The 16,004-nt window shown below is 38.9% G+C and overlaps 1 protein-coding gene across 5 annotated transcripts in view; it reads left to right on the forward strand.

Moving 5' to 3' along the window:
• Nbas (NBAS subunit of NRZ tethering complex) overlaps positions 1–16,004 on the forward strand; it is a 307,505-nt gene that overhangs the window by 20,042 nt on the left and 271,459 nt on the right. For 4 of the 5 annotated variants that reach the window (XM_060366017.1, XM_060366025.1, XM_060365995.1 and 1 more), the window contains exons 8-9: positions 564–697; positions 1,801–1,899. In XM_060366017.1, coding sequence (XP_060222000.1) covers positions 564–697; positions 1,801–1,899 — 233 coding nt within the window. Of the gene's footprint in view, positions 1–563; positions 698–1,800; positions 1,900–9,175; positions 9,191–16,004 lie in introns of those variants that run through there. The other variant, XM_060366036.1, reaches the window with a different exon arrangement.

The following is a 16,004-nucleotide window of genomic DNA, read 5'->3' on the forward strand; positions in this document are numbered from 1 at the left end:
TACAGGGGGACACGATCACTGAAAGAAATTGTGCCTCATTTTTAAATAAGTAAGGGGAGAAGAGAGAACCTTGTCCATTTATTGATTCTTATTTGTCTTCAGTCTCAAATAGTCTTCATACCAGGATGGAATATTCAGTCACATTCTTGGTGAAATACTGTTATGTTTCCCTTCAAAGGAGTTTAGATGTTCAGATCTCCATCAGCATGGCCAGATAGTTGCTTGATGGAAAGGCTGACATTGAGTGTTATGTTCTTCCCTTTAAGTTGCTGAGTAGGCACATGGAAAGACTTGAAGTCTTTTTGACATAGACTGTTGCAGTGGAGATTAATATTTGAAAGTGTTTGTTTGCAAAGAGGCTGTTTGTTTGCTTGCTTTTCTCCTTTCTTCTTTATTTTTCAGGGAATTTTAGTACAAATGTGCATATCCAGATGAGCATCTCAAGGAGGGTGCTGAGCCTACTCTAAACCTGGTGTCAGAGCCAGTGTCTAGGTTATTGTCCAGTTAAGCATGAGATAATTTATCTGTAGCTCTGTAATGACCTAATTTTCTCCTGTTTTCAGGCATCCGGGTTTGCTGGGGACTTGAGCTATGCCATTGCAGGGTTGGTATTTTTAGAATACAAAGCAAGTGCCCAGTGGTCTGCAGAGCTCTTGGTCATCAATTACCGAGGAGAGCTGAGAAGTTACCTTGTCAGGTAAAAAATGCATTGGAATACATTTTGATATAATCTTTATTTTTCTGGACAGTGTTAGATACGTTTTTATCATATTAGAATAACTACAAATACATCAATCATGTTGAAAAACTTTTATAGTGAATGTTCATACATTTGTGTTTGAATTCTGTGGTTAGAAATACATTGTAGTTTATACATCACATTCCTAGCCATTTATTCATCCATCTAGCCAACTATGAATTAATTTTATCATGTATTTCATAGTTCATTGAAAACTTCAAATCCTTGAGAATACATATTATTAAGAGTTTATTATTTTGCTCATAGTTTTTTCTGATATGAAATCTGCATATGGTGGAGTGCACAGATCTTAGTTGTAGCTGCCATGAATTTGATAGGTGATTGGTTTGTACCGTTTCAGAACTCTTTGAAGAAATGGAACATTATCACCATGCTAGAAAGCCCCCCTCTTTTCCACATCTATCCCATGACAACTACCATTTTTAAGCAGTTTATTTTTAATCATGAATTAGTTCTGCCCATTGAAACAGTTCATATCAAGGAAATCACGTAATATACGGACTTTTGCCAAAATCTCATTCACTTAGCATATTTAGAAATTATAATTTTTTTCCACATCATTACGTTATTCCTTTTTACAAATGATTCATCTTTCATGAATTATATGTCTTTACATATAGACACAATGATATCTCATGGTTCATTTATTCATTCCTTTGTAGATAGACTTGTATGTTTCCATTTTGGGGCTGTGACAAGCTGGACCATTCCTGATCATTTGTACTATGACTTGACAGACTGTACCATGGTCATTCTTGCACAAATCTTTATAAATAAACAAAGATTTTTATTTCCCCCGGGTCATTGTCTTTCATTAGAATTGCCTGGCTATTGGGTGATAAAATTTAGTTTTATGCAAAACTTTCAGACTTTTTAAACAATATGATTGTATTAGTCACATCCCACTGTAATGTGTCTGGTTGTTTTACGTCCTCAACAGTGTTTGGCGTTGTTTGTCTTTAAAGTGTAGCTGCTACACTATCTACTGGTGTCCCTGGTAGTTTAATGGTAATTATTTCTGTTGTGCTTTCTTCACTTAGTGTTGGAACAAATCAGAGCTACCAAGAGAGTCACAGTTTCAGCTTTAGTAGTCATTATCCTCATGGAATAAATACTGCTATTTACCACCCTGGTCATAGGTAAGTAGTCATTTGTTGTCTTACTTACTGTACTGTTAGGTAAATATTGGGATCTTGGCTTCTTCATTCTGTCCCCCCTGTGTATAACTATGTTTAATATCTATAGTATTGTTGTACTTATATTCTGATCTTTCTGCCTCTGTTCTGGCTTGTTGAACTTCTTTGAGCCGGTCAAGACACTGCAAATTTCATTGAGAAATTTCTTCTGCTCTAAATGTTTTAGACCTTTCTCTTATCTGTACATAATACCTGTCTCAGCGTTATTTGGGGCTTGAAGGACTATGTATGCAGTGCCTTCCTATGAAAGGACCTCAGTAGATGTCACTTCTCCACTAACAAAGTCAGGCTGATTGCTTGTTATTTACAAAGTTTCTCTCAGTACTGTTCTTTGTTCTTCACATTTTCTCTGTTTCATTATTTACCTACAACCTACAATGAGGCTTATGGGAAACTTTGAACTAGTTTCCGTGACTTGTCCTCTTTTGTTATTGAGATTGAAATTTACATTCATTTTGTAAGTTGGCCAAGTTGCCTGTCTGGTTCTTGTCAAGTTTTGAGTTGGAAGAATGTAAAATGAGTTCTGAAATCTTAACGTGGTCTACGGCTAAATTCTGTGTTACTAAGCCTGAGTCCCTGGCTAAGACTGTGTATGAGTGCTGCATGCCGCTCACACATAAGCCTGTAGCTGTGTGCTCAGGGTTTTCAGACACCTTCATGTGGTGAAAGAACTTGTGTACACGTGGCCATGGGCACATAGCCACACCACAGACACACAGACACACAGCACAGACACACACACACACAGACATACACACACACATGTTTCTGATCTCTTGTCTTGTCTGAGAGAAAATACTATCTTCAGCTATGAATATTGTTCCTTTTCCTCCTTCACAGTGCTATCATTTCCTCATATTTATCTGTGCTGTTTTTATTTTATATGAACAGAATCACACAGAAGATACAAATCTTACTCTCTTACTTGATGTTTGATTTACACTGCTTTCAGTTATTTATTTTTTATTAATACTGTGCAACATGTTTATGTATTCTCCTGTAGGCCAAAATTTGATTCTTTTCAGGGTGTTTTAAAAGTTGTAAAAGTTTAAAAAAAAGCAGAAGTCATATTGTGCTACCAATCATCATGTGTTACTTTGGTGCTATATATCTGTAGGAAGCAGAACCAGGACTTGACTGGCCAAATTGTTGAGAACATGCATGTCCAAGTTTATTAGATAACACTAAACATTTTCACAGTACTTGTATCAATTTAATTTCAAATAATTTCTATTATTCCACAGTGTTTTGATTGTTGCTATGCTTTTTCCTTCTATTGAAACACATTTTTTCATATAGTATATTATGATATCAGTTCCCTCTCCCTCTCTTCCTCTCAGTTTCTCCCCGCCTCCCCTTACCCCTGGATTCACACTTTTCATGATTCTTCTTTAGAAAACTAACAGACATCCAAAGAATAATAATAAAAATAAAATAAAATAACAATAAAATAAACCCAAAACAAATCAGAACATGACAAAACAACTAAACAAGAAAAAGAAAAAGCACAAGAAACACGTATGGATGCACACACATACACACACACATACACACACACACACACACACACACCCAGATACACACACACAGACACGCACACACGTTTGCACACATAGGAATTTCTTAAAAACCCAAAACTGGACCTGTGAGGAAACAAAAACAAAAACAAACAAACAAACAAACAAAAAACCACTGACAACATTCTGAGACAAAGAACCTTCAAAGATATTGAGTTTGCTTTGTGTGGCTATCTACTGCTTGGCATGGGGCCTCCTTCTGCGAATGGTTTGTTTTCCTAGACAGCCTCCCTTGGAGAGAAGTAGTATTTCATTTGCAAGTGGTTATCAATTGGAGATTGCTTCTGGTTTAGGCATGGGGCCACGTGTACCCTTCTTTCAGCTCTAGGACCCTTTCTAGTGCAGACATGTCTAGGCCCTGTGTGTGCTGTCTTAGTCTTTGTGAGTCATATGTGCATTGATCCTGTTGCTATAGAGGGCCTTGTTTTCTTGGCATCCTCCATCCCTGGTGGCTCTTACACTCCTTCTACCTCTTCTTTCAAAGTGTTCTCTGAGCCCTGATGGGAGAGGTTTGATGAAGGCATCACATTTGGGTCTGCACATTGTCTGGCTGTGGGTCTCTATATTTGTTCTCGTCTCTGCAGGAGGAAGTTTCTCTGATGATTGCTGTGCATGGCACTGATGTATGAATATAGCAGAATGCCATTAGGAGTCATTTTATTGCTACGCTCTTTTAGCAGAGCAGTAGTATTTGTTTTTTCCCTAGCTCCCTGGGCTATCTAATTTCAGCTTCTTGGTCACTCAGGCAGTGTTGGAGATGGGTTCCATCACATGGGGTGGGCCTTAAAATCCAATCATATATTGGTTAGTTACAACCAGGCTTTGTGCTACTGTTGTAGGAGTGTATCTTGCACCTAGGTATTCTTGTAGAGTGAAGGATTCATAGCTTAGTTGAAGTTTACCTTTTTTCTTTGGTAGTGTGCAGAGTACCCTGCAGTACAAAACAAAAAAAATAAATAAAATAAAAACAAAAAACCAACAACAACAACAACCAAACAAACAAACAAACAAAAACACTAGTCCAAAGGGTGGAGGCTCTAGGTAGGCACCAATTCCATATTCAGTGAGTTGTTTATGTGTTGTCTTCAACAATAGAGCCTTACCATTAGTTTGTGGAGAGCCATGAAAATAGCCTTGACAATTGGTACTCTTGGTGGTGGGATTAATATCAGATTGAATGTCTGTTTTGAAAGAGTATCTCTGGGGTGGAACAGGTACAGCTCAAAGGTACATGTGGGTGGTTCTGGGTTCATCCTTAGCACTGCAAAACCTAATAGCCAAACAAAAAAATTTATCATATTCTAGTTTTAATTTGCATTTCTTTGGCTACTAATGATGTTGAATAGCTCCTTGTATGTTAATTGGCTGTTCCTATTTATTCAATGTGAAATGTTTATCGTAGGCTTTATTTATTAGCTATTTTGGTCCTGACATTTTATATAATTTGTATAATCTGCATATTAATTCTGGATGAATGAGATGTGTGGTGACTACTTCCCAAGATGGTACTTGCCTTTACAGTGTTTTCTTTCTTTTACCTTTTGTTTGTGAATGATGTTTGGATATAATTTCAAGTGTTAAGTAGTTCTAAAAAATCCCTTTCTTTCCTTCTTTCCTTCCTTCCTTCCTTCCTTCCTTCCTTGTTTTTTTGGAAACCGGTTTCTTTGTGTCACCTTGGCTATCCTGCTATCTTGGACTGGCCTTGTAGACCAGGCTGGTCTTGAACTCACAGAGATCTACCTGCCTCTGCCTCCCAGAGTGCTGGAATTACAGGCATATGCCACTAGGCCAGGTTCAGATTCTTGTTTTCTGCAAGCAGACACTTCAACTATTAGTTGATTTTTGTTTCTAAGATTGAAGTAAAATGCTTACATTATTGTTTTTTGTTTCTAATTTCACATGGTATGTATTGACTTGTTTTTTTAGGTAGTGGTATTTATTTTTCTTACCCATTTGTGAGGTTTGTGCAATATTTTGCTGTTCTTTACTGCTCATATCATAATTTTGTGGGTGAACACTGTTGTGGTTATATACCTGCTAGCTGTAGTTGCAACTAGAATGCTTACAGTTTTTTATTAGTATGTTTCCATTCTTATTTGCATTGATATTTCTTCTGGTCCTCTGGTAGACCTTATATAACTTACTGTATTCTACAGGCAACAAATAATGGATATGAAGTATGTGAAGAGCTGATAAGGCTACTGGAAAAAAGTGATCAGAGATGGAGAGTAAGGTGCAGATGACAGTTTGAAGTGATTCTCGACTTGTGGGTCCCAACCCCTTTGGGGGTTGAATGACCCTTTCACAGTGTAGCATATCAAATATCATGCATATCAGATAGTTACATTATGATTCATAACAGTAGCAAAGTTACAATTACAGAGGAGCAACGAAAATAATTTTATGGTTGGGGGTTACCACAACATGAGAAATTATATTAAAGAGTCACAGCATTACAAAGGTTGAGAATCACTGGTTTAGACTGTCTAGCTCCTGAGATGGCTTGGCAGGCCAAGGTCCTTGTCATGAAACTTGAAGACTTGAATTCAGTCCTTGAGACTGATATGGTAGAAGGAGATAACCAGCTCTACAAATTGTCCTCAGACTTCTATACATGTGCTGTGGCATATTTACACACACACACACACACACACACACACACACACACACACCACACACAGATACACATAACATTAAAAAAAAAGAGTGTGTAGGTTATCCCCATTGAAAAAGTAACATCTCCTCAAAGACCAGCAGGAAGGTGCGGGTAGTTGTTTTCGGATATCTAGGATATGAGGGTTCTATGCAGACAGAATAGCTCGATCTGAGCTTGTCATGTCCTTGGTGTTGTCTAGGAATAGCTGGGAGGCCAATTTGAAAGAAGCCAGTTGACAAGAATATTGGTTATCTTAGGTCAAAGTGAGAATGCTGAGTGCTGAATTGTGTAGAGCTTTGTAGGCCATATATGCTGACATGCATTCTTTTAACATTTACTCCCTGGTTAGTTAGAATTTCTTGTTAATTACTAACATTGGAATGTGGCACATGCCTGTAATCCCAGCATATGATGCACCTGAGGGCATGTTTTTTTTTTTAATTAAACTTTATTTTTTATAACTTATTCACTTTACTTCCTGATTGTAGCCCCCTCCCTTATCTTTTCTTGGTCCTCCCTTCCTCCCTCTCTTCCCTCCCACCCTGCTATCTCCCCAAGGGGATATTTTGTGATGAGAGTGGTCTATTTAATGAGTTGAAGAAAGCTAGGTGCATTCTCAACTCAAGGAGGAGCGCCCCTTAATTCTACAGTCATGCAACTCCATAGCAGTCAGCTTGGAGATGGATGGCACTAATGTTTCTGCTTGAGAATTGCTGTCATACAGGGATGAATGCAGATATCCCACTGGGAATGATAAAACACCTGCTTTGCGGTTTATATTTTCATGGTGTGGTCTTTTTTTAAATGAAAGAAGGTAAAATATTTATCACGTTTTTGTTTGTTTTCTCTTTCTAGTAATATGAGCATGTGGCATTCATCATACACAAGGATTTTATAAGTGCTCAGTAAATCAGCCGTAGAGTTGGGATAAATTGATAACACACAAACTCATAGTTTTTATGAAATTCATTGTGTTGTCTGGTGCTACAAGCTTTGTTCAAGAAGAGAAATTGAGGTGGTAAATTGTGTAACATGAAACAGAAATTAATTGAGCAGCTTGGAAATAGCTCTAGGGGCATGCTTGGTTCTTTCCCCTCTGTCTCAGTCAGCCCAAGACCTGCACTTTGTCCTGCTTGAGCTTCAGACTCTCTCACCTCCTCGCCCAGTGTCAGGTCCCTCCACTTAGTGTGCACGCCCGCCTTCCTTTTCGTTTCTTTCATTTGCTGGCTTCATTTCTGTTTGTATTGTGGTTCTGGCTGAAAGCTGTCCCTTACCTCAGCTGCATTCTCAGAGGAAACAATGTAGAACTTAATAGTTAACATTGTTTTTAAAGATGCATTTGTTGTATGTATATGAATATTTTGTCCAAATATTCATTCATGTGTGTGCCTAGTTCCCTCAGAGGCCAGAAGAGAGTCTCAGAGTCCATGGAACTGGAGTTACATATGGTTGTGAGCTGTCATATAGGTGTTGGGATTTGACCCCAAGTCCTCTGCATGAACAGCAAGTGCTTTAAACCATTGGGCATCTCTCCAGCTCTGATATTGAACGTTTATTGCATGGTGGGTGGAAAACTTGCTAAAGGAGTCTCTGGAGTGCTCCCTGAACTTCATGAGTCAGTCTTGGTGGTCGTATGCCCACAAGTAAGGATGTTTAATATCACTTAATACAAGATATGTATGTATTCGAAATGACATGACTACTTCTAAGTATATAGCTTTTTTTTTTAGTCTTTATTCTTAATTTAATTGTGAATATTTACAAGCAAAATTTATTTCATTTGTTCCACTTTGAATTTCCATCAGGTCTTTGATAACTACACAATTACTGTTTATTATTAGCTACTTTAGACTATTTCTCAATAATGTTGAAAGGCTAAGAGAATGCCTCCTCTTTTGCAGGGACAAAGTGTCCTTTTGAAAGGATACTTGTGCTCCCAATTCTTATGACACTGGCCAACAATTTCAGTACAACTCATTGATTTTGTTAAATGGGTAAAACGATGCAGCTACTATTAAATGTGCTTTGCTGCCTGTAACTCATCAAGATCCTCTGTGTCATAATATATGACACACTGCAGTGAAGCTGTTTTTGTTAGTCTGTTTGTTTTTGCTGTCAGGAAATACTAAAGGCATGCTATCTTTGTTGTTGTTATGAAAAGAGGTTTATTTTGGCTTATAGTCCCTAAGGTGATCTGTGGGCATTATCTGGAGGATAACCATGCTGGCAGAGAATCCTGTGGCTTTTCAGAGGACAGGGTGGGGAGAGAGGACAGGGTGGGTTGGGGGATGGGAGGGTTGGGGCAAGGGAGGAATACAGGAAGAGGGAAGAGATCTTCCAGCCCCCATCTAGTCTCTCTATCACTAATCTCTCTACTAATCATGAAGGGTCCTGCTAATTGCTTTATCTAGTACGAATCTTATAATAGCTACCATCTCTTAGTACAATAGTTAGGTTAATTTTGTTTTATCCTTCGAGTACTTCATAATGGAGATCAAATTTCAATACAGAGAACCAGAGCATTGAGGTTACACTCAAACCATATCCAAGCTGTAGCAGTATTCTGTGTAAATAATTGAATAAATGAGAAAGAACAAGAGGCCTTTTAGCTTTCATTTAAAACTTTATCTTTAACACTCATGTTTCATACAGTCCATGGGAAGTAACTGAGTGATGAATAATGCAAGTCATAACTGTGCAGAGGGAGATTTCAAGTATTTGGATGATTGGAAACATACTGTTCTTGACATGAACTTTGTTTTAAGCCAGATTTGAGACGTTTGCAGAGAGTAACAGCTAGGACATCAGGCTGCCTTTAAGTGGATGGCTCTCAGCTGGGGGGAACTGCAGTGCTGAAGAGCAGTTAGGTCAAGGCAGTCTTTTGGGAGGCGGTGCAGGTGGAAGAGGACACAGTCTTTAGGGTAATAGAGACTAATTTCAAGTAGTGGAATGCCGAACGCTGAAGACCTATGCTTTCTGAATGCTGATTTTGTTATCCCAGGTGGGTTTTTGTTTGCTTTTTCCCTTAATCAACATCATCCATATTTTGAATACATAAGTCACTACACTGGAGGGATACTGTGAGTATTCCAAAGAAGTAGCTAGTCCTTAGTGTGGGGTGGGGTGTGGGGTAAAAGCTTTCCTGTGTGTATGTACCTGCAGGTGACACAGTGCTAACTTCCTAGTACAACATGGTGGAAAACAGCGCTGGGGCAAGCTGTTGATGAAGGATTGCTCCTGGGAAAGGAAGAACGCTTTAGCCAGGCTCTTTGCTGTATTGGACCTTTGATGATAGAGGGACTCACACACTGACAGGATTAGTGCAGCATTGTGCACAACAGGAATGTCAGTAACTGAGTGGATGCTGCACTCAGTTTCTGATTCCACAAGCACAAGTTGGCTTCTCGTGAGGCGTGCACAGATATTATCTTTAGACAGAGTGTTAGGGGTGAGCATTTGTAGAAGTGAGTTGAGGCTTGCTGATGTCTGCAGACTGCAATTTGGTCCTATAGGCACTGGGAAGTGGGGAACCATGACTCCTATCAACGATGTGTTTTTGTTGTTCTGCAGGCTGGCAGAGCTGGTCTTTAGCAGTCTCTAGTCGGACACCTAGCTGTTAAGTAGGATACAACTTGTTTATTTCTTTATTTATTTTTGTGCTGAGGAGCAGAGTGTAATTGATAATTTCATCAAGATGGTAAGTTTTTGGCAGTGATAGCTTGACCTTGGCCTTTGAAAACAACAGTGGAGTCAGCATGGTACTCCCCTGTCATCTCCTGCTATTTGACAAGTAGTGTTTGTGCTTTGTGCTACAGCCCTGGGGGCTGATGCTGTCCCCACCTCTCAGGCGTGCTCTGGCGCTCATTCTTTTTAAAATTCCTTCCTTTCTTTTTTGTCTTGTCTTTTTTCTCCCTCAGTGTTTGGATTTAACTTGGTATCAATTTTTTTTTTTTTTTTTTTTTTTTTTTTTGTTAATGCCTGGATTTCAGTAATGTTGAGAAAGATTTTTGTGCTTTGATTGTATTTTCTTTAGTGGATATAAGATCCACTTGTAATCCCTCTTTATTTGTTTTCTTCTTATATTCTGAACAAAACTGCCTGCTGTTCATTTTTGGAAGTGATTTCTGCCTTATTTTTGGTTTATTTCATAGGAATTTCACTCAGTTTTATGTGAGAGAAATAATGGCTGCATATATATGTTTATCCATATGCATATATGAAATATTATGTTATGTACTTCTTCATCCTGTCCTTATTTTGACAAGTCTGGTATTAAGCCTTAATTTTGTTTTTTTCCCTCTCTTTTCCGGTTATGGATATCGCCCCATAGCTCCTGCATGGTAGACAAGTGCTCCACCATTGAGCACACCCAATTCTTTAAGTGTTTTAAAATTTTTGATCATGACATATCTTTTTCTTTCTTTGTTTCATTTTTGTTTGCTTTAAGCACTCTGGTCATTGCATAGAACACCTGAAAATGTTGGTTATTTCCAACATTTTTTGTTTGTTTTATGGGCCAGAAGAGATTTTGCACCACTAGGTGGCAGATTCTTCCAACAATTACTATATTTAAGACCCTTAATAAACCATTTCTAGTTCTTGAAATGCTTTTACAATGTGATTCTCAGGTTTTTCAGTGGTGTGTGTGTGTGTGTGTGTGTGTGTGGTATGGTGTATATGTGTTTCCCTACCGGTCACCTTATTTTTATCTTCTGGCACCTGTGTTCCTGCTTAGACTTTCAGAGTCTAGAGCATCAGAGCTGGATCAGCTTTCATCCGTCATTGGTTAACCTCTTCATTTTTCTGGTGGGAGAGCTGAAGCTTAGAGAGGTTAAGCCAAGGACAAAGACTACGTCTTATCTTTGTGCAGCTGCAGTTCCTCCCCCTTACTACCTAGATAGATGTTTCTTGAGTGAAGCGCCCTGGGTAAAGGTGTAAGGAATAAAAGATGAAATGGATATCCCCCCAAGTGGCTCCATGCTAGAGTTGATTAACGGTTGCAGGTTGCAGTGGATTGTGCTAAGTGCACAAAGAACTGAGAATGATTCAATATTTGTGATGCTAACACCCACCTGCGCTTCTTCTCCTGTTCCTTGTTTGCATTGTAGAGGGTGCAGGTGTTTCTGACAGTTTTCTATACACTGTTAAAGCTTCATCTGTGCCTCTGAGCAGCATGCTCCCTTGGCTTGGGTGCTGTTACTTAACACTCTTGCCTGTCTAGGAACATTTCAAAGGCTGCTTCCTTGGGAAGTCCTGGCTGACATCTTCCTCCATGCTCTTAATGTCCCCAGGATGCTGTTTTGTACCGAGCTCTAAGTTGCTGCCAAGGTTCTGTGCAGTAGTAGTCACTGGTTACTAATGGTTACTAATAATTTCATCTGCACCGGATTGGGTCCATGCTCATTTCTCTGTAAGAGTATGTTTCAAAGGCTGTGGACATAAGGGATGTACAGTCAATACAAGCTTGCTAAGCAGGCTATGTACATGACACTCATTAACTGCGAAATGGGAGAGTTGAGGTACTCATCGATGTCAAGAGAGTTAGAAATGGCCATTTCTGACATTTCTTCAATTGCTTACTGAATATTTTGTGTGCAATATTAATGAGAAAAGCATGTCTATAGAGTATATGCTTTTCTGCAAAGGTTTTGAGCTTTATGCCTAACTCCCCAGAGTATGAAAATTCCTACTAATTCCTACAGAATTTCATATAGAAGATTATTAGGACAGTCTCTTTCTTACCCTTTTGTTTTTGTGAAGGCAAAGTAGTTTTGATTATGAGTGCAGTGGCCCTGCCATGTCTAGAAAGCACTGTTTTGTAGCATCCTTCCCTGCTTCATTCAGTCTTTCTGCTTCCTTTCCCATGATGATCCCTTAGCCTTGGGGAGAGGAGTGTGGTATAGATGTTCCAGCTAAGGCCAAACACATTGTAGTCTCTTATTTTCTGTACTTTGACCAATTGTGAATCTCTGTCTTTATTATTAGCTTGATTAATGAAGATTGAGAGTTGCACTAGTATATGAGTGTAAAGATAAGTATTTAGGATCAGTTTAATACTCTGTCCTTTGAGCTGAATAATAGCAGATCACTCTCTCCTAAAGCTTATGGCATGCTTTCTTGGCTGAGTGGACAGTATTGGCTATGAGTTCCTCACAGCAGCTGTGACTGGATGTACACGACCTAGTCAGCCATAAGTACAGAATAGATGAGGGAGGGGCTCATAATATCCTTCCCATAGCTTAAGAGCTATTGGCAAGTGATGGCTACCTGGGGAAGGAGAGTCAGTTTAATTTGGATGTGGGCCATGATAGGCTGTCTGTGTTCCAGTGGGTGGCCCTTTACCCATACACATACAGTATTATTACTCAGTGGGTTCAATAAAAAGAGTACATGAATTTGTGATGGACAAATGATGAGGGTATGGGAGGAGTTGGAGAGGAATGAGGGTAGATTTGTTTAAAACACATTGTGTTTGTGTATAAAATTCTCAAACAGTGAAAAATCAAACAAACAAAAGACATAAAAAAATAAATGTACTTAAGACAAAATAAGGAAAAAAGCATCCTTGTATGTGTTTTAGAGAGTCTTCTTTAGAATTAAAAATTAACCTTATATTTTTATATAATTAAAAACCACAAATGTCTTTATATGGTAAAATGATTGTCATATGACAATATTAAGTGTGATTTTTGAACTTAAACCCTCAGCCCATCACCCTCTGCCTATGCTCTGCATGTGAGTAGTCTTGATGAAGGACCTTAATGAAACAGAAAGTGGCATTAGTACTATAAATTATTTTCTACCCTATTGCCTGTTTGTAGACTTAATTTCTATAAAAATCTAACAGCTATTTTAGAGGTAAGTCAAAATGCTTAAGCTTTAACCATTAATTTCCCTTACTTTCCTATATTTAACCCTTCAAGAGGCAGCTTTCATGATTTTATTTAACTTTTAAAAAGTTTATTTTATGTGTATGTGTGTGTGTCTTACCTGCATCTGTAGCATATGTGACCTGTGCATACAGTGTCCATGGAGGCCAGAAGAGGGTGGTGGATCCTTTCAGCTTGGAGTTGTGAACTGCCATGTGGGTCCTGGGAACTGAACCAGGGTCCTTAGGAAGAACAGCCAGTGCTCTGAGCCAGCCTAGCTTTCATGATTTTAGTGTGTGATCTTTTATCATATTAAAAAATATTTTCTCACTTTATATTGTAAATGCAGCCTCACTAATAATGGTGATAGTTTCATGTCTATAAACATTCTCACCATCCCTAAACGTTTGCATTGTAAGTATAATCTCACCAGTTCATAGCACTTGCTATGTTCCTAAACTTTTGAGGAGAAAGGTCTTAGGGTTTCTCTTGATGCAATGAAACACCATGACCAAAAAGCAAGTTGGAAGGAAAGGGTTTATTTGGCTTACACTTCCACATTGCTGTTCATCACTGAAGGAAGTGAGGACAGGAACTCAAACAGGGCAGGAACTTGGAGGCAGGAGCTGATGCAGAAGCTTTGGAGGGATGCTGCTTACTGACTTGTGTAGCTGGCGTTTTCTACTGTGTGGGTTCCTTTCTTTCACCCTTTCCCATCCTTATTCTTGTACTCTTTCATCCCTCTAACACTAGATGTGAGAGAAAAAAAGATACAGGGGAAAGGAGGCAATGTTATGTTAGACCACTTCCTGCTGATTAGGGCCATTGATTTCCTTGGCACAAGTTTGATCTTCGATGTCAGGATATCTGATTTCTTCTTCCTTGCACATGACTACTTAACAACCCACAGCTAACATCCAACCACTAACCAGCAAACCCACCCATCACAGCTGTAGCGTTTGTATATCCTCTGAAAAGTTTGCAGAATTCCAAATGTCACACTTGTAGAACCATGCCCCTGCTAGAGTATGAGGCAAATCATAGTTAGCTGCTGTGAAGCAGCCCCATAGCCACACCTGGGATTAAGACAAAAACATATTCTTATGATATTTCTGTGTTTTTTAAGGAAAAGAAAAATCTTACTACAGGCTTGCTTCTCATGACTTGCTCAGCCTGCTTTCTTACAGAACCCAGAACCACCAGCCCAGGGGTGGAACTATCCACAGTGGGCTGAGCCCTCTCCCATTGATCACTAATTGAGAAAATGCCCTACAGCTGGTTACCATGGAGGTGTTTCCTCAACTGAGGCTCATTTCCTCAATCTGAGGCTAGTCTTCCTCTCTGATACCAGCTTGTATCAAGTTAATGCAAAACCAGCCAGTAGAGGAGGGTTGGTATAAATCTGTACACTTGGTCTTTGGATTTCTTTTATGTCCTTCCATTGCTTATTTATTCTTTGTTCGTTTTTTTTTTCCCTTTGGGTTGGTGGCAGATCTTTATCAGTTCTTTATACTGAATTTTATATGCTATAAACTTCTCCCTTTTATGATTTTTTATTAATACAAGTTTTAAATTTCAAGTCAAATCTTCCTTCACACACAGAGACATACACACATACCTACATACATACATGATGATACACACATGCATACACACATGTATATAATATGTATTTTTCCCCGTTTTTTTCTCTCTCTTAGAACTTACTGTGCAGCCCAGGCTGCTCTCAAACTTACCATCCTCCTGCCTCAGCCTCCCAAATGTTGCTCTTCCAGGAATGCATCACCACCCTTGTCTAGGGAGGATGTCTCAGTGACATAAAGGAAATTACTTCCAAGTTAAGATGCACAAACCCCAGGTTGGCAGGGTGGACTGTTCCATATGGATTGAGTTTGTGCACCTCCCATGTGCACTGTATGCTTGACTTTTGTTTTATTAATTTGGTGTATTCAGTTCTATGACAAATCCTGCTAGGATTTACTTTGAAAGCACATGAACTGTCTGTATTAATTTAAGAGGAATTTGTGTCTTTAGCATGTTGATAGTCCAACAGAGAACATGACCTCTTGCTTTCTTCATTCAAGTTTCTCCCGTTTCTCCCCTCCCCTCTCCTCCCCTTCTGTTAAAACCCAGCATGAGTGAAGACTGTCATTATGGAGATGGTGGTCCAAAGCACCTGTTTGCATTCTGTGCTGTTTAAGGAGATGGAGGAGCTTTCCAATTGAAAGTCACTCACATTCATTGAGTGTTGGGCATGAGACTCCTTTCCTCTCCTTGCCATTGTCTGGCTTTATTTCCACCAACATGACTGTAACAGTGGAATGTTTCTCTTCTTCATGCCTGCTTTTATTCTCATTTTCCTCATCACTTGCAGGTTAGCTCTAAGTCAATATTGTGAACCTCCTAAATCGATGAAGTGATGGGAAAATTAATATAATGAAGTGGAGGTGTGTGTGTGAAGAGAGACAGAGAGAGACAGAGGGATTTTGCATGTGTCTTGAAGAAATCAGGCCATTTATTTTCTATATCCTCAGTATCTAGATTTTGTTGATCACATCTTTGTATTATCACTTAAAGCATTTTTTTGTTTCTTCATCTGCATTTTTTCCAAATTGATAGTTAGATTTAGAGGGATAAAGAAACCTTTATCTATAAACCTTTATCTATAAATAAACTTTTTGGGGGGCAAATATTTACTGTAACAAAATCATTTACACAGAGTGAATGCTTCAGGCAAGTACTTGTGCTCTCTTGTGACTGGAGACCAGTGTATCTTTGGTCTTGGTGGATAAGATGAATTTTCTTTTAGCTCTGAGGATCTGTCTGGAGTAGAAATAATCCAAATAGGTTGCTTCGAGTCATTCTCTCAAACTATTTGCTCCTGATTTTCTGATGTGAACTAGTTAGCACCACCAGGAAAAGCTGCAGCAGGAAGGAATGAAGGCC

This window comes from Meriones unguiculatus, chromosome 1 (genome assembly GCF_030254825.1).
Source record: "Meriones unguiculatus strain TT.TT164.6M chromosome 1, Bangor_MerUng_6.1, whole genome shotgun sequence".
NCBI lineage: Eukaryota > Metazoa > Chordata > Mammalia > Rodentia > Muridae > Meriones > Meriones unguiculatus.